Source organism: Dromaius novaehollandiae, chromosome 5 (assembly GCF_036370855.1).
Source record: "Dromaius novaehollandiae isolate bDroNov1 chromosome 5, bDroNov1.hap1, whole genome shotgun sequence".
Taxonomy (NCBI): domain Eukaryota; kingdom Metazoa; phylum Chordata; class Aves; order Casuariiformes; family Dromaiidae; genus Dromaius; species Dromaius novaehollandiae.
In genome coordinates this window covers 7,348,075-7,369,144 of record NC_088102.1, presented here as the reverse complement: position 1 = coordinate 7,369,144, position 21,070 = coordinate 7,348,075, and the positions used below count along the sequence as shown (strand labels likewise).

General features: G+C 42.8%; 1 protein-coding gene and 1 long non-coding RNA gene across 2 annotated transcripts; one reads left to right on the top strand and one right to left on the bottom strand.

Moving 5' to 3' along the window:
• The first annotated feature begins 137 nt into the window (after positions 1–137).
• DHRS7 (dehydrogenase/reductase 7) lies at positions 138–20,051 on the top strand. Its single transcript, XM_026113728.2, has 7 exons — positions 138–273; positions 5,055–5,207; positions 11,143–11,249; positions 12,224–12,463; positions 17,237–17,359; positions 18,857–19,072; positions 19,838–20,051. The coding sequence occupies exons 1-7, from the start codon at positions 138–140 to the stop codon at positions 19,871–19,873; spliced, it is 1,011 nt and encodes a 336-aa protein (XP_025969513.1). The 3' UTR covers positions 19,874–20,051.
• LOC112991325 (uncharacterized) lies at positions 273–1,527 on the bottom strand. The gene is made up of 3 exons (XR_003261272.2): positions 1,056–1,527; positions 816–954; positions 273–523 (listed from the first exon to the last, which is right to left on the bottom strand). It is a non-coding gene; the product is annotated as an uncharacterized LOC112991325 (long non-coding RNA).
• Positions 20,052–21,070: the final 1,019 nt, after the last annotated feature.

Below are 21,070 nucleotides of genomic sequence, written 5' to 3'. Positions count from 1 at the left end.
GCGGGGAAGGGGCCGGCGCTGCGCCGCCGAGGAGGAGGCGGCGGCCGCCTCGGGCAGCGGCGGCGGCTCCCGCCTTCATATAGGAGCGGCCGCGGGCACGGCCGGGCCGTGTGGCGCAGTACCGGCCCGGGGCGGCCATGGCGTGGGGCTGCGCCGTGTGCGCGCTGCTGGGGGGCGGCGCCCTGCTGGCGCTGCTGGTGCTGCTGGCGCGCTGGCTGCGGGCGGACGGCGACCTCACGCTGCTGTGGGCCGAGTGGCGGGGCAAGAAGCCAGGTAAAGCCGGGATGGTCCCCGCGGGGGCTCCCGCCAGCCCCGCCGTGCGGTTGCGGGGCCCCTGGGGTGGGGGGGCGAGGGGGAGCCGCGGCTGTGGCCACACGGGAGGAACAAGGTCTTCTGAGGAACAGTTTTTTTAATAAAAAACGCTCACGTACACCCACGAAACATGATTTTCCTGCCCTTGTGCTTCGTCAGCGTGGTGCCTCCCGTGCCGGCAGCGCTGCGCCTCGCTCCGCAGTGACGGGACCTGTTGAATAAAATGGTTGTGGAGGAGCAGTGGAATAAAACGGTTGTGGCAGAGCAGCAGTGCGGGCACTGCCGGCCCGTCCAGGGCAAACAGCGGCTCGTTGGGCACCAACGCCAGCGGGGTGCCAGCTCCGGGCCTGGCTCGCGGGTGAAGTGAGACCATGCGACGGGTGAACCCTTTAGGGAGGCCGCGACAGACGAGTAAGAGGTAGAAGGGTGGGTGAGGAAGGAGGATGCTTTGGTAGCAACGAGGTATCGCCTCTGTTCCCGACTGCTTTAGAAATGACTCTAACCGGCACTGCCGGCTTTTTGTGCGCGAGCGTCGCTCTGAGCCGCTTCCCGCGTGTCTTCTCCACAAATGGGCTTCCAAAGTCCTGCCGACACCACGGGAGCACCCGCAGCGTCTCTCAGGAGCCATCGCGCAGCCACGTCCTTCGTAGAAAACACGAATATTAATGTTTGAGATAAATGGGTTTTGGCTTCCGAGAATTGTTCCCTGAAAGGCACAAGGGAGCAGCGCCACACGAAACTACCTGTGCCTTTCAGTCATTTCTCGGTGCTGTGTTGTTTCGGATGCCTGTAGGTACAAAGGACCGGGCAACGTCCTCGCCTCGCGTCTGGCGGGCAGCGGGGCGAAGCAGCCTGACGTGGAGTAGGTGGGACGAGGGATGCTGCAAACCTGAGGAAGATGAAACTGGGTGTTGGGCTGATGGAGAAGTAGGACTGCCTTGAGTGGAGGAGGGTGGGGAATGCGTGCCTGGAGGGAGCAGAGGAGTGAGAGGCTGGGTTTGGGACTAGGATTCAGCGCGGGGAGTGGTGGTGCGGATGAAGGGCTGTAGTTGGGGAGAGATCACGTGAAGAGCGGGACAAGTTCTGTAAACAGTTTGTCGAGGAGGCTGTTTGAAGTGGGAATCTGGCGCTGGGTTTCTGGGTTTAGCCAAGGAGGTAGGATGACAAACCAGGGTCGAGGGGATCTTTAGATCAGACAGAAGAAATGGGAGAAGGTGGAGATTATTCTCCTGAGGAGTTGGGCTTGGGAGCATGGCCCAAACTTCCTGAGACACCTGTCCTTTGCTCTCGCAGAAGCCTGTTGCAAAAGTGCTAGTCTGTGAAATGGGGACGGGAACGCACAAGTGTACACCAGCAGTGAAAGCCTAAGAAATATTCAATTTAAATGTGTAGGAACAATCCTTGATCACTGCTTGTGTGTGCAGTTTGAAGTTTCATAGCACCTCCCACAAGAAGGGGGTGTGCGTGCGTGGACTTTGCAAAGATTACTAAAGCGTCAAGGTGGAGAAACGAGATAAATTCCGGTTGTATGAGCCAAGATGTAAGTTTTTACCCCTTTTGAGATATCAGTGTGCACAGCACAGGGGGTTTTAGTAACCCTCAGATAGACATAACTTCATTTGAATGTAACCTTCAGTCTTACTGGAAGCCTGGAAACCTTTTAGCTAGTCTCTAAAAATTCCCGTGTAAAAATAGTCATGTAGTTGTTTTCTGACATGACTGATTCAACGTGTGATACACAGAGTGAGCCAGAATTTAGTCAACATAAGCTTCTTTGAGCAGCATGTGCAGTGTTCTGGCTAAAAGCCCTCCAACCTCAATGCTTGTAATTAACTGAAATATGTAGCTCAAGCAGCAGCATTTAGGTGGCATCATGCTGATAGTTCTGCCGTGTACATGAGAAAGAGGTGCCTCAGCAGTGACTGTAACTGTTAAGAAAACAGAAGGGACAAATGCTAAAAAAAGATGTTTCTTTAAATATGTTCCCCTTCTCTTCCTCCTCCCCATATTGACAGTGTGTATAATGTAGTGTATGTACAGATATGTGTAGGTAAGTAACACATGGATCACATGGAGGAAAACTTGTTCTTTATTTAAAGCTGACATTGATCACTTTTGTTGTCTCATATTGTGCAATAGCTTCTACAACCTTAGCATGGATTTCTCTTGAAGTTTTTTCAGAGAAAATTATTTATCAGAAAACACTCTGATCTCATGTGTTTCCTTCACTTGTTCTGTAAACTATACAATGGCCCTGATGTTTAGGAATTATGGCTTAAGAGCCGTAATATAGGTAAGACTGGTTCCCTTTCAGTGGTTCACATCTATAGTGAAGGTTGTGGATTTTGTCCCTGGCAGGTGCTGAACTGTTTTCCCATGTTCTAAGTACTTGTACAGTTCGGGGCAGGGGTTACGGGGTGCTGGGTGACTTTCGGTACATGTTGCGTCTCACTCCAGCTGATCAGCAGCAGCTCTGAGTGCGTGCTGTTCAGACAGGGTAGTAGTATTGCACTGAGGAGGACGTTTTTACTTAAGTATATATGTGAAGGCTTAGTCTTTAAACTGGGAACAATGATATGATTCCTTGGGGTCCAGGGATGCTCTGCTCTGAACTTACCCACCTGAAACTTTCTCTTTTTTTCATTAATTAAATGACATAGCCATCCTGTGCTATAGGGGCTATAAAATCATAGAGAAAAGCCTTAAATGAAGCTGAACTACACAAACATTTCTTGGATTACTTGCACTAGTAGTCTGTTTGACCTCTCATTTGTTATGCCTTGTAATGCAAAAGTTAATGGTTAGTAATAATGCTTTCCACTTTTATTTTTTTAAGTTTAAAATTAACCATGCCGTATTATTTCCAGTAGCAACAGGACATTTATTCTAGAACAAGCTAGTTTGAGACGTGTTCCACAACAGTATTTGAGCTAGGCTTTCCATTATGTTAACTACCAGTAGCTCAGTGTTTGGCAACTATCAGCACTGAGGAATCGGTGGAAAACTTTCCTTATCTCGGTTAATTATTCTGTCCACAGAACAAGATCCTGGATAACTGCAGTGAAGTACTCCAAGGCAGGTTCGAAAGGGGGAAGCTGAGTGGTGGGAGGAAGTGAATTTATTCTCAATAGCAAGAAGAGATGAGTGCAGTAAGCAAGGATGAAAGTATGTCCATGTTGTGAGGGCAGATGCACTGTTCTTCTGTTCTTGTAGTGTTTGTATACACAGGTTTTCTGCCAAAAAATTTAATCTGAGAGATGAACCCCCTTGTTCCATTGAGGATTGTTCCTCGTTCCATTGAGGATGAATATCTTTTAATGACAGCAGCCTTTTGGTATAGCTGTTAATAAAACAGTTGTTCCTACTGCTTCAGTAAAACTGATTCTTTCCTCCTCCCATGTTAACTTTAAAATGCACCTCTCTTTTGGAAATGGGCTTTTTATGGAAAAAAGAAAAGGTGGGTTTTTTGCTTGGTTTAGGAGGGATTTCTCTTTGGCTTAGAACTTAGTTTATCAAAGAAAAGTACTATTGACTGCCAGTCCTAAAAACTCCGCTTAAGCAAGTAGTTCTACCCACTGGCTTTAGTGAAAAAGCATGTTTACTAAACTAAATGAACAGGTGAGATTCAGTGAGTTGGAAAAAAATGTTATTGTGGCCTTTTTCAGAGTAGACTGGCTTTGAGTCTGAGGAACTGAACCTGGCTCTGCTGCTTGAGTTATAACAAGACGGCTCTCCTGCATGGCTAGGAATTGTTAGAATCCTTGTCTGCGCAAGCTTGATAAGCGAGCAAGGGCTCTTCTGAGCAGCGTTTTGAGTACTTGACTCAGACTTTCGCTATGACTTATCTTGGAGAACACGTCGGTGTTAGTCAATGATGTATTCTGGAGAGTGCTCTGATATTAGTGATCATGCATCTTTAAATCATATTCTAGAACGAATGATTGTCATCTATCTATTTTATTTGATGATTTTGAATGTACTTCTGAAAACCTAAACCTTTTCCCAGTACTCAGGTGTGTCGTGGGGAAGGGGGAATGATTGCAGACAAGGGGGAACAGGCATATGAACAAAGGAGTGAAAGCAATAAGATAACATGTATTTACTAGAGATTAAAACAACACACCTGGGCAGGTGGTATGGGCTTATAGCAGATGCACACATGGTCTTACACATTGGGAACTCTGTATACTGTACTCTGAACAATGCAGAAGTTAACTTGCATTGGGTTCAAAACAAAGTGCATGGACATCCATTCAGTTTGTTCTGATTAGCTTTCTTTGTTCAGAGAATTTTCTTTAGTCTGGAATTGCTCAGTGACATTTGAGGGGTTAGAACACTTATTGGGAAAGGTTTGCGTAGGCTTTTGTTTGGACTGTCTACATAGTAGCTGTTTTCTGTCATTTCTGAGAGTTCCCTCTGCTCTTTTTCTCTGAAGCTCTCTTTGAGGTCAGTGAAAATGCTGTGTGTGGAGGGCTTGCAGGAATGCAATCAAACTTCTTCCATCAGATAGAGATAATGGGTATTTATTCAGATTAGCCTTGGACCAAAGTTCAAATGACAACAGAGCAGCATTAGACAATTTCACAACTGCACGTGACTAAAAATAAATTGAGATTTTTGTAGTAAAAAAGTTGAGTACATTTGTTACAAATAATCTCAAGTTGTACACCTGCAATGGCTTAATGATGATGATCATCCTAGCATTGGCAGTGTGTGAACTGTTGTCTTGATTCCTTTGACAGAGAATGAACTGTCTGGCAAGGTTGTCTGGGTGACAGGAGCTTCAAGTGGAATTGGAGAGGAATTGGCTTACCAGCTAGCAAGGATAGGAGCTTTGCTTGCCATCTCAGCAAGGAGAGAGGATGAGCTGGAAAGAGTGAAAAAGAAATGCCTTGGTAAGTATACATTACTACTTCATGCAGACAGTCACACTCTTGCTGTGATGGAGTTGCCAGAGACGTATCACAGTAATAAATTTCATGATAAAAGAAAATGTTATATGTAGCTTCACTGTAGCTTTGAAGCAAGTGGTTCCTTCTCTGAAGCAAGAAGCCTTTGTGAAGACTGGCACTACAAGTTCCTTAACATAACAGTGTTATCTAAAAATCTCGTTATACAATGCAAGTGGTCTCAAAAGTCACTAGATTAAAAAAGGAACAAATACAGTGGGAAAGAGGAAACAAATCTGAGGGGTAACATCTTATTTAGAAATAAACCATGTAGCTGCATGCTACTGAGGAAAAGAATCTTCCTTCAGGTTTGTGCATGTCACAGTCTGACCAGCTGCCAAGAACTCTCCTTTTTGGAGATGAAAAGAATGAATAGAAATGTTCAGAAAAAATTGTTCTGATCAATTGTGAGGGAGGTGATCTCCTGCAGATCAAGAGGAACAAATATGAAGCAGGTTATTTAACTATTCCAGTTATCTTTCATATGCCTGCTGAATCTCGAATCTGACTCTGTTCTTCCTGTTTCCCTCCCTTCCTTTTCCCCTTCCCCCTAACCATTTTCTGGCTTGACAGGGAGAGGGCTAGACAATTTTTTCATGTTAATAAACAGAACTGTTTTGAGCATGATTATCATTAGGTCTCTTTCAGACTACTTACCCTCCAGAGCTGAATATTCAAAATTACCACAGTAATGGTGCATTCCTGGTAATGGCAATGGAATGTCCAAAGGTTATATGGAATGGATGCTTGTGAATATTGAAATGTTTGTCTGGATTAATACCTAAATATTTTTAGAAACCTAAAAAATACAGCAGGGTAGTCAAAAAATCTGACAAGGAGTTTTTGAAAATGCACAATTCCTTATTTCCATTTTCTGATGCTTCAAAAAGGCTTAAACATGTATTTTCCAAAGGAAATAGAGGGACTTAAATTGACAGCATGGTTAAGTGGTAATCATGGCAAAATTCCAAGGCCATATGATGCAATGTGTAGCGGTCAGTGAATATATGCAACTACGCTTGCGTCTGTGACAGTTTGTTGTCATTACAAAACTTTGATAAGACCAAATATGGCAGGAGCCATAATCCTGGATATCCATTCTCGGGCAATGTTTGAGTGCAATGTACTAAGGAATATTCAGAAAGATTATCTCAACTGATATGAAGCAAGAGGATGAATTTACCTAAGGTAATTCCTGCTTTTGGCAATTTGAAGTAGCTCCCCCCACACACATTTTTTATCTGTGTTATATATTAGCTTTAAAATCTTATGAAGCAATGTTTTTTGCGAAGTTGGGCCCTGACCTTTTTTTAGGTATTGGTCAGATTAGTAGGAATATTGGAAGCTCTTCAGTAACATAGTTTTCTTTTGTTTGGATATATGACCTAGCCAGTACTGTTGTGATTCTACCACATCTTTAGCTGTAACAAATCAGTGTAGCTCTGTAAAACCACACTTTTTTTTTTGGTCTTGCTGAGGGCCCAGGTTAGTATGCATTTGCTTCTAGAGCTCCTGGGATGAGACTGTTACACTAGGGTTCCTTCAGAGTTAGCTCAGGTTGCTCAGGGCCTTGTCCAGTGAAGTTTTGAATGTCTCTGAGGATGGAGATTCAACTGCCTGTTTAGATACCTATTCTAATGTTTAATCACCCACATTAGATGTAAGGGAAAAAGTATATCACATTTGGAATTTCCTATGCTGCAATTTGTGCCCCTTGTCTTTTTGCTGTGACTGTCAGAAAAGACTGGCTCCATTTTTTCCATAGCTAGCCTTTAAGTAGTAGAAGACAGCAATTAGTCCCACTTCCCCTCTTATCCTTCTCTTCTCAAGGCTATAGGAGCTCAGCTTTCCAGGCTTTTCATTGTTCATCATGTACTCTAGCCCCCAGCCACCTTGGTAGTCTTGCATTGGTTTCTCCAGTTTGTCAGTATCTGTCCTGTAGTAGAGGGCCCAAAATTTGACACAGTACTCCAGCTGCAGCCTTACAGTGCCATGCAGAGACACTAGAACAATCACTTTTCTCAGTCTGCTGGCTATGCTCTTGCTAATGCAGGCTAGTAGCCTTTATAAGCAACAGCTCACTCCTGCCTTATGTTCAGCTTTTTGTTGTCCTTCTATCAGGACCTCAGGTTCTTTTTTGGCAGAGCTGATGCCTAGCTGTTCTGACATCAGCCGGTAGTACTGCATAGTGTCGTTCTGTCAGAGGTACAGAATTTTGCATTTGGCTTTGAGGTTTGTCAGTCCATTCTTGCAACTCATCAAGATGTCTCTGAATGGCAGTCCTATCCTACAGCACATCAATGGCTCCTTTGAACTTGGTGTCATCTGAAAACTTGCTGAGTGCCTTTCATCCCATCACCTAGGTCATTATTGAAGATACTAAGATTGTGACCTTGGAGGGATGCCACTCATAACAGTCACAGGTTAGACTTTGAAGCATTGACTACTACTCCATGGGCCCAGTGATCCAGCCAGTTTTTCGTGCACGTTTATTCACTCATCTAGACCATATTTCCCCGATGTAGGTACAAGGATGCTATGGAAGACAACATAGAAATCTATGTAGTCAAGATAAACAATGTCCACAGCTCTTACCTTGTCTGCAGAACCAGTCATCTCTTCACAGAAGGCAGTTAGGTTGGTCAGGTAGGATTTGCCCCTGGTAAATCCATGCTGGCTGTTAAGTCACCTTCTTGTCCTTCATATGCCTGGAAATGGCTTTCAAGAGGATTTGCCACGTAATTTTCCCAAGGACCAATTTCCCAGTTTTTCCAAGGTTAGCCTGAGTGACGTTTACCTTTTTGCAGTTGCTGGGGACCTCCTGCACATGACCTTTCAAAAGTGAGTAGCCTCAGCTCCCTCAGAACGCTTGGATGCATCCTGGAATCTGGCCCCTTGTATATGTCCAGTTTGCCCCTAACTTGATCTCGCTCTAACATTGGTAGTATTTCTTTCTCCAAGAGACTAGCCTCAGGAGTGTGGGCGACCTGAGGGTGAATCTTGCTAATAAAGACCAAGGCCATCTTCTAGCACCACCCCTATGCAGCGGTGGGCTCACTCTATATTTGGTTTTCCTTTTGCTGCTGCTGTTCCTATAGAAGCCCTTCTTGTTGCCCTTCACGTTCCTTACCAGTTCCAACTCCATCTGAGCTTTGACTTTCCTAATTCCATCCTTGCATGCTTGGGCAGTGCTTTTGTATGCTTCCTGGGTAGCTTGTTCCTGCTTCCACCTGTGGTATGTTTTCTTCTTGCATTTGAGTTCAAGACTAATCTGTAAATTTTGAGTAGGATAGGCTGGATTAAGATTATTGAATTGTAACACCTGGCACAAACATGAATTTGGCTGAATTAGATGGCATAATTGGACCTGACATACCTGCTGTAGCTGCTGTACACTTAACTAGCAACTTAACTAGATAATTTGCATATTAATATGAGTAGCAAAGCACATTTATTTTGTCGAAAATTGAGACATCACTTTATGATACACAATTATGCATTTTTGTATACTACTAAAATGCTGAAGGAGAGAGAGAAGCAAAGCACTGCAAAAGAGCTATGATAATACGTGTTCAGTCATATGTGCCAGTTCAACATACTTCATTGCACTTGTGTAGGAGTGAGAGAAAACAAGTTGTATAACTTTCTCTTACCTGATTTTTAAGTGGCTTCTGTATTTCCCCCAACTCTTCTTTGCAATGTGAGTTGAATTTAACCAGTAATATTGGAGACGTTTGCCTTAATAGCTTTTAAAAGAAAAATGTTAAATGGTTCATTGGTTTGACCAAGCTCAAATATAGTTTATATATGAATATATTGAAGGAGACTTTAAAAAAAAAACCTCCAGAAAATACTTTGTACTAAAAGGCAGCTGTGTGAACATGGCCTCTCTTCTGGGTAGACCCAGCCTTGAGCACTCAGATGGAGATGTGTTGCATCCCAAAGCTGGTGGCCATCCGCAGTTTACTTTGGCTGCAGCTGGGACACATCACTGAAGGATGTTAGCTAACTGATATTAGTGTCCATGTAAAATGGTGAACTCTAACCGGAGCTCTGCCACGTGGGAGCAAGTTTATTTTTGGGTTATCATAATTGTTGTATTAAAAACATCAGTTTGGCAGCAGTTGAAAAAGGAAATGGAATAGTAGGGGTTATTAGTAAATGGAATGGAGAGCATAATTTAGACAATGTGTAAATTCAGGACATGCCTGCACCTTGAATACTGTGCACAGTTCAGGTCATCTGCCTTAAAAAAAAAAAAAAAAAAAAAAGGGGGGGGGGCATGGGCTGGCAGTAAAGAAAGTCTACAACACAGCAACAAAAATGTTGTTTGAAGTTATGTAAAAGTTGTTCTATAAAGAATGACTAAAGCAAGGATTCTTCATCCTACCAAAGAAGTGACTCTAAGGGGTGTGGTAGGGATCTGCAATCTGAGTGCTTTGTTGCAGGGGGTGGAAATCAGATTGGATTGCTCATCGTCTGCTCTGAAACAAGAGTTAGGCCTCTGGTTTGGCATATTCTGAACTCAGAAGTTTCTCACACCATATAAATGAACACTTTCTTCCGTATCAGCAGTCTGTGTCTCTTCCTCTGCTTCTTTCTTTTCTCCCTGTTCAGTTTTTGTAGCTGGGTTGGCTGTGCAGTCTTGGGAATCCACAGCAGAGACATTCCAAGTCCCAGCAGGCTTCACCTCTGCAAACCTACCTGAGGCAGCCTGAGATGCAAATGTCCCTGAGAAAGTAGTTTAACCTACATGGTTTTTACTGCTGTCTTTAATGGAAGAAATGGAGGGCTGGGGGAATGCATATTTGGGAGGGAGGGGGAAGAGCTGTAAATGGAGATAGTGGTAGCTTTAAATGAAACAAATGGTTTTAATATATTCAGTTGCATGAGTACTAGTGACATTTGAACAGAGGCAGTTTATGGATTAAACAACCTACCTACTTGTACATCATGGTGAAGACAGAGTTCAACCTTACCTGTATATGCAGACATGGTAATTAAAGAATCAGAGCCTTAGGCTATCTGTCTAAAGAGCACAGCTGGTTGAAGGGGAGCAAGTATACTTAATTGTGACTAGGAATCAATTTACAATAAAAAATAACAGTAGGGAACAAGTAAATTAGAAATCATGCCATATCTAGCTAGGAAAAAAAAAAGATTAACATTGAGAATTTTGTTTTTGTGAGCCATCTGCCCCAAAGCCCCAGGGTAGCAAATCACTGTTCAAGAAATACTTTTAATAGAAAAGGTCAGTTGTTCCAGAGAGAAAGTGGTGGAAACACTCAGTGTGAAGGCTTGACCTTGATGACAGCTGACTTTTATTTCAGGGGATGGATAAGTTAGAAACTCTGAAATAAACAAAAGCCTTCTACTTTGTACAATAATCTAGCTTCTCATGTGTATCTTTTTTGGTATGAACAGCACTGTTCCTGTTGTCAGCAATAACCATGGTTGAACAGTTTACCTACAAACAGAATGTCCAGGCTGCCAATACATTGCTTCCGAAGGGCTTGATGAAACATTTTGGTATCGAATAATCCTGTTGAATGTTACTCCTAACCATTGCAATTTATTTGGAGAATGGAATTTTTTGTATTATGATGCACAACCCTTTTTCATTTAGTAAAGTCAAGCTTTTTTACAAGTAAAAAACACAAGGATGGGAAAAGAGGGGCTTTATTAGGAACAGATTAGAAATGGATTCTGTGTAGGGATCATAAAAAAAACAAACCCAAACACTTTATCTTCCAACTTAATGCTATAGTCTCTTGGTGTCTTTTTCTTAGTGAAAATGTGGGGTTTAAAAGCACATTAAATTTCTCACTATTGTTACATCGGTGATTTTGCTGGTTCCCATTCAGTTTATGGTTGTTTTTAGAGATCAGCAACTTGGGTGAAAAAGATATCCTTGTTCTGCGTCTTGACTTGACTGATAGACGCTCTCATGAAGCTGCAACTAACAGTGTTCTTAAGCATTTTGGCAAGGTAAGGTACGCCTCTGAGGCTGAACTTTCTTCCTTCCGTATAACCTATCCCTGCATATATTCTTTTGCTTTTATTCTGCCATACAGTAAATTCAGCAGTTTCTACATCTTACTCAAGTTTCAGAATTAAACATGCAAGAAAGGACCTGAATTCTCATCCCTTCTCTTTGCTTCTGGGTGTCAGCAAGTTTTGCATAGAAGCAGCAATGAGCAAATAATCCTTGGCCATTACCAAGAACTAAAAAATCACTTGTTTGATGTCACTAGATTTCTGGCCTGGTGTATATTTTGGACTTAAAATTCTGCATGAAGGCCAGAACCTTTATTTTGTAGTTTCAGTAATGCATGTAATTAGAGATTAGAGCCATATGGGACAAAACTGGCTGTCAGATGCAACTCTCTCCCTTCTCTGGTGCATAGTCTTCCAGATGGGCAGTCCAGAGTACAAAGCCAAGATGATAGCAGTCAGATCTAACTAACTTAAGTAAAGTGTGTGAAGCTTCGAGCTGGGCCTTTAGTCCGCTGATATTCTGGTTTCACAGTGAAATTATTAGCACCAGATTGGTTTCTTCTGTTATCTACTGCCGTTGGATCCCATATTTGAACAAAACCTATTTACGGAGGCCACCTTGCAGGACCTGGACATCAAACGGTGCTTGCTACAATGTATTAGGGTTAACAAATGTCAGATGGAAAACAATTTCTGGCCACCAGTGTTCCTCTACTAGGACTTCACCTGTGCTTGGCTTAATACACTATATTCGTCTCTTGTTGACTCAGCTCAAAATTAGCTACCCTCAGCTCCAAGGGGAAGTATGCTGGGAGAGAGTAGCTACCAAAATGTCTTCAGCAATTCTTACTCTTATGGCAGAGACAGTACTGGAGGGAGGAGAATAGCCTGTTAACAATTGCCTAAGGAAGTGGAGATATTAAAGGATATGTGTTGTATTAATTTATTACTATATCTTTCCTGAGATTGATGTTTTGATCAACAATGGTGGACGTTCCCAACGCTCTCTGTTTGTGGATACAAACCTGGATGTCTTCAGTGCCATCATGGAGCTTAACTACCTAGGTACAATCTCTTTAACAAAATATGTCCTGAATCACATGATCCAAAGGAAAAAAGGGAAGATTGTTACCATGAACAGCGTGATGGGTATCATGGGAGCTCCTCTTGCCTCTGGGTACTGTGCCAGCAAGCACGCTCTGCGGGTAAGTTACATTTCTGGAAATTAATTATATCTTGTTATGTAACAAACCAACCTTGTTTTAGTGCTGTAGCTTATGTTCCTGGTGGAGGACTTTTAGTCTGTTTGGAGAATGGCAGTCTCGCCTGAAAGTGCACAGAGCATTGACTGAAAGTCCTTTAGAATTAATTTGCTCTGAAACTTAGTGATTCTGGACTGAAAGAATTAGGGGAGGGTGGATTTTTTTTCTCTGGTTTTTAATTTTGCAGCCTCTGAATTGCCACTGAGGTGGACTTCAGGCATTTCCTCAGCTATCAGTAGGACTAGAAATTCTTCACTATTTTTTCTTCTCAAAACGGAAGGTGAGCCTAAGGGAACTTGACTTGATTGTAAGAACTGGATAGCTGTATGTACCTGGCATGATGATCCTATCAGAAAGCAGAAAGATAAAACAGAGTGTAAGGGGGTTTTTTTGTTTTGTTTTTTTAGAAAAGCCCTCAGAAACACAGCTTTTATACAGATGAAATACCATTGAATAAAATGGGGGTTAGATAGAAATATGCTATTCTTAAATATACCATATGTTTATAATAGTATATCTTCTGGTAAATGGGAAACTTCTTCCATTGTTGAGTAAGAATAACTGTATAATACACAAATAAGCCAAAAATGTTTGTGATGTTGATCTGTCAATTATGTCAAAACTCTTATTCCATAATAAATATATCAAGCTGCTTGAACTGAACAATGTTTGATATGAAAGGTGGAGAAACCACACAGAAGCTTATAGCAGTTTTTCTGAGCTGAATGTACAGGTGTGGATAACCTACCTGTAGGTAGCCCAGCAGTCTCTCTCTGACAGTGACCAAGAACAGATGACTAGAGAAAGGCTAGAAGAAATAGGACAAAGCAAACGGATCCTTCTCCTGTTTTCTTCCCAGCATCTCCAAGGCTGCATTAGAGGATCTTCTTGAACTGAAGATTGCATTTTGGCCATCAGTTATTAAATATGTGTCTATCTGATGTGAATTCAGTTAATAGATTTTTTTTTTTGTTTTTTAATTCATGCCTTGGAGTCTGCTGCAGCTGTGGCAGTTAACACCATAATCTTAAATATGCCTTGTTTTGAAAAAGTTTCCTCTTTTGTTCTATTTTTTTCTATTATTTCTTTTAAACAGCAGTAGGGGAGGAAGAAGGAAGGAAGCAATTCTGTTACAAATTAAAAATAGTTCTAGGAACAAGGACATGTTGATTTGTCCAAATTGGAATTCTTTGCATTTTACTGGTGAAATTGCCCTTTACTTCAGATCTGGAAGGGCCATAAGAGCATGATGCAAGTCCACAAAAGTCTGAGTCTGATGCTGTTTCTTTCCTAGTGTAATGACACTTGCAGAGATCATGTGCTGTTCATCTAGTTACTAATTCATATAATTGGTGGTATGTTGAGTCTTTGGGAAATGGTGACCTTCAAAAAGCTCCCTAATCAGGACCTGGTCTGATAAGCACATTCATTGCCCTGGACAGTAACTGCTAGTGTCTTTAAGCCCCTAATTATCAGGAGAATTTCTAAAGTATGTCTCTGTCTTGGTAGAAGTCAGTTCAGCCTTGTCTTCAGCATCTACTAGGATTTGGTTGCTAAACTGAAGAGGCCCAGAGATGACTAAAGCAGTTCCCGTTCCACAGACCCTGTGCAGATTCATCCAGCTCCTTATGCTACAACTGGCTTCAGTCTGGGCTGGGTGGAAATCTTCTGATTCTCCCCCTTGTCCCAAGTCCCTTTACTACTCCCAAATCTGGATCTGTTCCTAACCTAAATTTAAAGAAGAACGCTTTCTTTTCTGTCTTAGAAATTATAAGACCCTCTTCTGGGAGGGAGTAGAAGAATTTCAAACCATCCATCTTCAGATATCCAAGACAGGTGCTGGAATTACAGAGCCTGTATATAATGTAGATATTGCGTCCAGAGAGGCCTGAGAGTAAGAAAGATACTGGTCCTCAGGAGGCCCTATCTAGTGTGCATCAGTCATGACGCCAGCATAGGGAGTATCCTGACTATCCTGTGTCCCTGATGAAGATAAAGGGGGGGGGGGGGGGAAAGGAGGCTATATCACAGCCGCTTCCATGGTGTAAGAACATGGAAAGAGGGAATGAGGGGCCACACCAAGCCCTTAAAATGAAGGGGGATGGCAGAATGGTCACAGCTTGGGAACAGGAGAGTGCCAGGATCTCTGGCTACATGCATGTCATACTACAGATTGTGCAACGCTAATAAAATCGCAGTGATTTTAGTAAAAGCTTTATCACTATGCTACTCAAGCCGTACTCTGACACAAGCCTCAACAGCCCTGTGCTTGGCTACCTTGTAGACAGGATCTCTGAAGAGAAAGTAAGCTCGCCGGACCATTGCTGAGCTTCTAGGCATCTCACAGCTTGCTCCAGTCTGCAACCCTGTGCTAAATACCAAGGGTCTTTTTGTAATGCTTGAAGAGAAGCCACAGCCTGAGACCCGAGTGTGCCTTGGCGAGTGCCCTCTGCAGGAAGCTGTCTGAAGTCGCCTGCAGAGCTGCCTGCTCCGATGTGCCTTTAAGTGCCTAGGTCAGGACTGCAGGGAAGAGCCTGTTTCTGGGTAGAATATGGATCCCCGAATGTCTGCCGGCGTTTGAGCTGGTGTAGGTGCTTTATCACAAGTGACAGAGCAATGCTGCTGGCTCCCCTTCCTCTCTGTCCCGGTATTTCTAGATACACTCTCTGCAGCCTCCCTGGCTCCTAGACGTACCTGCAGAGGTTGTCCTCTTCAGGCAAAATGGGAGTCAGTTCTCTTCCTCACCATCTTCCAAATCACCAGGGAATGGTAAGGGAATGTGGGCTGGGAAAGCTCCTGCTTAGTCCTGTTTGAACAGTTCTCTATTGATGGAATAACTAATGATTAATTACCTAAGGGAGAAAACAGATTTGTAGCCTGACGTTTAGGGAGTATTTATCTCTGAGAGACTGGGCTTCCAATCCCTGCTGCAGTAAATACTTAAGATAAAAAGCACTCACTTGAGAAAGGAGCGGTACCACATTTTCCCTTCACCCAAAAGACCATTCTTACCAGTCTGACATATACTGCCATCTTTCCCCTTGGGGCCTAGTGGCTTTTTACTTGCCCTGTGTGAAATGAAATGTTGTCAGCCGGATGGACAACACCAACTTTGTGACATGTTCCAAGCCAGGGCGAACTCTCATACAGAACGTAGCTGCAAAGACTGAATGCAATCTCAATGCTGGAATTGGTCACCAGAAATTAGGAGCTTAGAGCCCATGGTCTGTTCTTGGTCATAGGCGTGTGCAGCTCATTGCTTTGTAGCAGATTGCCCCAGTTGGCCTCGTCTCAGTGCTCACGGGAGTGTATCTGACTGAATTTTGCCCTATGTTGCAATTCAGTGAAGAGCTCTGTGAGAGCCAGCCCTTTCCTCAAGCCAGTTGGGAGTGCGTGCCAACAGCAGTGAAAAGGATGGACCTGCTCATGAGCCGGTAAAACTCGTGACTACTTGAATGGCAGCTCACGAGTCAGAGTTTCTCTCTCACACTTCATAGTAGAACAGCATTTCAAATAGTGTCGAGAGTGTACATTTATCTCAAATTCAAGGCAAATAGCAATTGAATGCTTACCTCTTCTGATGTACTTCTAATCAGGTACACCCTGGACTAACTAGTGAAGTTATCAGACTGTTTGTTTTCCTTTATGAAGTCCTTTGAAAGGAGTAATCAAATGGTAAATTTGTACTACAGTGGGAGAAGTTCATCAGCCTGTGCTCTCTCTGTTGTGACACAAAATTACATGGTAGAATCAATACAGGGAACTGTGTTAACTAGATCAAAGATAAGACGTGATATTTTGTTTACTAAATCATAGCTCTGTAATGCTTCATTAGCAGCTTTCATAGGAAGCACATTCCTGAATCTGTTGTGTTCCCCGTAACACTGCTGTCTAAATGCTAAATGCTACAGAGATTAAGAAAGCTTCTATCCTGTTAACTTAAAAACAAATATTTGCAGCTTTTGTAATTAAAGCTTAATGTAGATATATTGGTAGTGTATCCCTGAGCTGAAATATGGTTTATATCTATGTGGTCACAATTTTCAAAATCTGTAGTGAATTCAGTGGTGCAGAATTGAACCTACTAAAATATCAGGGTGCACCTTCGAGTAGATATGCTGAAATATTTTTCCTCTTCCAATTCTTTAAGTGGCCTTACTGGCCACTGTAAGGCCCAGTGCCATTTACCTGTAGAAACAATCTAAAAGTTTTAATCTCACCACAAAGAGCAATCCACCTGCAAAGAAAAGATTTCCATGATACTGCAGTTCTTAGTTTGGCAGCACATCCACCACCAAAACAGTGCAGAGGTGATTTGCAGAGATGCCAAAGCACTTGTGGCCACTCTTGACTTCAGTGGGAGCTAAAGCCACGTATGTAAGCCAGTGATGACCCCCCCTAATGCTCTGTCAATAGGACTTGTCCATATACAGCAGAATCTGTGATTTAGAGGTGTTATTGTGTATTTGAGAGGTCAAGGATAGACTGCTTGGTGATTTATATATAATCTCACATTATCAATGTATACAAGTGCAGTTAAAATTTTATATTAGCCATCGAATATGAAAAGTCAAATAAAATGGTAGGAATTGCATTTAGTGGAATACCTGCTATGTTTGCAGCACAGAGTTAGAATTAAAACGTGGCGTTGATTAAGGCTTACTTCCTGTGGAAATGTGGCAAAGGAAGATCACATTATAAGGTCTTTTCTTCTAGGGTTTTTTTAATTCTCTTCGGACTGAGCTCACTGACTACCCTGAGATAAGTATTATAAACATCTGCCCAGGACCTGTCCAGTCTAAGATTATACAAAATGTCTTTACAGAGGAGCTTTCAAAGGTAAGGAGCAGCATTTCCCCCCTGAAATTCTACTGTGATAAACCCAGTTTTGCTGCAGGCACAATCATCCTTTTGTGGGTTTCTTTCTCTCCTACTAGCAAACATCCAGCCCATCTTCTTATCAAGAAGCACTCTGGCACAGAATTTACTCTATAAGAACCACATATAGGCATGTCATTCTTTACAGTATCAAGTCCATATCAAATGAAAGTAATGTTTGAGAGTTGTTATGCCTTATCGCTTCCACTGTATATAATCCCTGTATAGCAGAATTTACTGTGCAGCTGCCCTGCTGCAGCACTGGGGGAAAGGTCAAGAACTGCTGGACAGAGTTCTGCAGTGCGAAATGCGATAGTTTCTGCACAGGTAGCTTTTTGTTTGCTTTGCTTGCAAACATCTCCTGTCCAGTTGACTATGGTGCAATAGTTGGCAAAGCCACTACAGTCAGCTGATCCAAGGCATGTACTTTGTTTCCTGTTGGTGGTTGTCTGAGGAGAGAAAGCAAAACCTTCCAATTGCACAATTGCTTTCAATAAAGACTGGCTAACAAAGTAGTTAGCAAAAATTGTTACTAGGACACATTCTGGTAGTGTGTCATAAATTCCATACGTTTAAAGCTGAGGATAATCCACAAGTGGGAGGGGGGGAAGAAAAGGTCTCCCCTCTTTGTTCAAAGTCTGAAAGGATTTTTGGCTTGCAAAACTACATACTTTCATGAAATAAAAGATGTTCTTTCTGAGCAATTGGGAAATCTTGCAAAACAAATTCCTCAGATTTCTGCATGGCAAAAGACCTGTGAGGAAGATAAAATCCCGCTCATAATTCCTTTTGCTCCAGAAAACGGGACAGACTGACAGAGCAGTCTGCTGCTGCTAGAATGAAATGTACATAAATTCACAGGGCTTTGGCTTACATTCACTAAGCAATACATGGGAGATAAGACATTATTGCCATTGAAGAGGTCTGTTGCTCTTCCCTTGTTTGAGATGCCCCTAGAGCAGGGCTGGCAGGATTTTAAGTTAACAGGAGGTGTCTTCTACTGACTTGGTTACAGAGAAACCTGTGTCATAAAATCAGGTAGATGGCTGGGGACAGGAAAGTCTCCCTCTTTCAGGGCCCTCAGTTGCAGAATGGCTAACTTATGCTGCTAAATTGTTCTACAGTAAACTATAAGCCATGCTGCTGCAGGACAGATTTTGGAGATGCATGTTTTACCTTCTTTGAACCATCAGTCAAGGATGCTTTATTTGAGGATGAGTGCTGAAGGAAGCTAGGTGGTAGGTGATCCCACACTGAAATCAGTAGAGCACTAGCATAGTGAGGGACAGGCTTCCCAGCCCCAGTCTCTGATGCATTGGCTGGTTAATTCTACTTTTGCACAAGGGAGAAATTGGGACGAATATATCTGTTACATAGAGCCTAGCCCTTTATCTCCCTCCTTCACTCACAAAAAGCAGCCCTGTTTTAATCCCTCCATTTTCTCTGTCTCTCCTTCAGGCAATAGAGAACAGCGGTGATCAGTCCCACAAGCTGCCAACCGATCGCTGTGCGCGGCTCACCCTGGTTAGCACAGCCAATGATCTGAAGGAGGCTTGGATCAGCGACCAGCCCTATCTGGCAGTTTGCTACCTCTGGCAGTATGCACCCACGTGGGCTTGGTGGCTGATGAACAAGATGGGCAAGAGGAGAATACAAAATTTTAAGAGTGGTGTGGTAAGTTTATGCCCCTCCTCTTGCCCCCCCTTTTTTTTTTTTTAAACTCTGCTGACAGACTCTTTAGCCATGGGAATGTTGGGATTGTAGTTTGGCTCTGTTTCTTTTCCTCCTCCGCACTTCCCTAGCAGCTGATGCCAGGCTGGACTTCATAGCTGCGTGCCTGGTAGTCTAGAGTTACTGCCGTGTGGTCACATCACACAGCAGTGAAGTCAGTGTATCCTGTAATGCCAAATGTCTTGCCTGTGATCGTCATCACGCAGCCTGCAAACTCAGGACTCAGCACTGGCTCAGCGCTTGAGCTATAAGTCACTAGCGTAAATTATTTAATGCAGCTTGAAATTAACCCATTGACAATCTCTGTCTAGCTTGTGTCTAGTTTTTATATCAGGCGTGTAATTTGAGTGCTTCCCAGAAGCACAGTAAGCAGTACTACTATCTGTCACATCTCTTTGCTCTCATTCACTTCTCAGAAGACAGATGTGCAGAGTAATGTTTCATTCTAGCAATGCTGCTTCATAGATGGTGTTTTTCTTACTGTGTTTTTGTTGAATTTGGTACAAAAAAACATATTTAAGTGCTCCAAAAACAGGAAATGGAAAAATTAGGGTGGCCCATGCACCCTAAAGCTTCCTAAATCCACACTGTAACTGCCCACTGTCACAAGCTGTTTCAGGCAAAATAACACTGTGGCTAAAGGTCTTAAAAGTAAATACAGTAGAAAGCATGGAGGAGAAAGAGTGATTTTATGTATTCTCATTCCAGGACGCTGATGTCTCTTACTCGAGAAAGAATAAGTAAGAACAAACCTGTAAAAAATCCTGCTATCCTGATGCTGAGGCTGAGTAACGTTTTTTAAGTTGCGTGACTGCAAACAAAAACTTTGCTTTTTTTTAATCTGTTGTACTTTTGTCATCATATAACTTGACAAACATATCAAGCTGTATACACACTTAACTGAATAAAAATCTGTTTCTAACATACCTGTTTTATGTCCTTGCACAGATTCCCCTAAAGTGGATTTTTAAGCTTATAAGAATTGAGACAGAACAACAGGCAGTCTTATTTTTTCTGCTGCTACAACATTACTAACTATTTGGTGAGCAGGCTACAAATTACATACCCACAGGATCCTATTTCCCTCACTTTCTTTCCTAATGAACCTCAAGCAAAAAAGCACTGCAAGTCAGAAAGCTTGTAGTATAGAGGTAAGGAGGAATAGTCTGTTTGTGGAGTGCTCCTTTGGGGGAAAAAGAGATTATCTGTCATCTTTAGTACCAACCCCGAGGTTGGTGTACAGGCGGTTTGAGAGCAAAACAGTCTTAATACATGTATATGGGGTTAAACCTCTGAACTTCTGGTCACAACATTCAGAAGCACTTAATCTTTGTCTCCTGACAGCACTGCAGAGTCCACAGACCTAAGTCTTCTACATGTTGTGCAAGGTCTTCAGAACTGGACAGTGTGTGGAGAAGCAGTGGGGAGAGAGGGGGAGGGAAGTGGGGAAAGGAGAGAGGGGGGAGGAAGATCTTGAAGTTCCCCTGTGACTAGCGCTTATCCTTCAAGAGATGGTATAATTGCAACCCCTATTCTAGGTAATACTCAGCCTTGCAGTAGACCTGGTATGCATTTAATCTATAGATCATCATCAAAAGAGGAGCAAGGGAAAGAGCTCCTGTAGTACAACAGCCTGTGGCTATAGAGGGGACTCAGAGTGGGCACAGAATTAGTGGAAAAATCCGCTTAACAGCAGACTGCTTAGAGCCAAGATAACAGTTCAAGTATCGGAGCTGAATTAGGGCAGACATCACATTGTAGGTGACTTAAGCATGAAATAACTGTTGACTTCCCCTCATTGTCAGAAACGGGTACTTCCATATGGAGCAGAAGCAAATCTCGACATCACTGCTGTTCCCAGTGTTGGAAAGCAACAGGGTTGAGGGACTGAGGACTGTACTTTTCAGACTTTATCATCCAAGTGCTACCTAACTCATCCTT

Coding starts and splice junctions, on each gene's coding strand:
- DHRS7 (XM_026113728.2), top strand. CDS start 138: ATGGCGTGGGGCTGCGCCGTGTGCGCGCTGCTGGGGGGCGGCGCCCTG. Junction 274..5,054: donor GTGGCGGGGCAAGAAGCCAG/GTAAAGCCGGGA, acceptor TTCCTTTGACAG/AGAATGAACTGTCTGGCAAG. Junction 17,360..18,856: donor TTACAGAGGAGCTTTCAAAG/GTAAGGAGCAGC, acceptor TCTCTCCTTCAG/GCAATAGAGAACAGCGGTGA.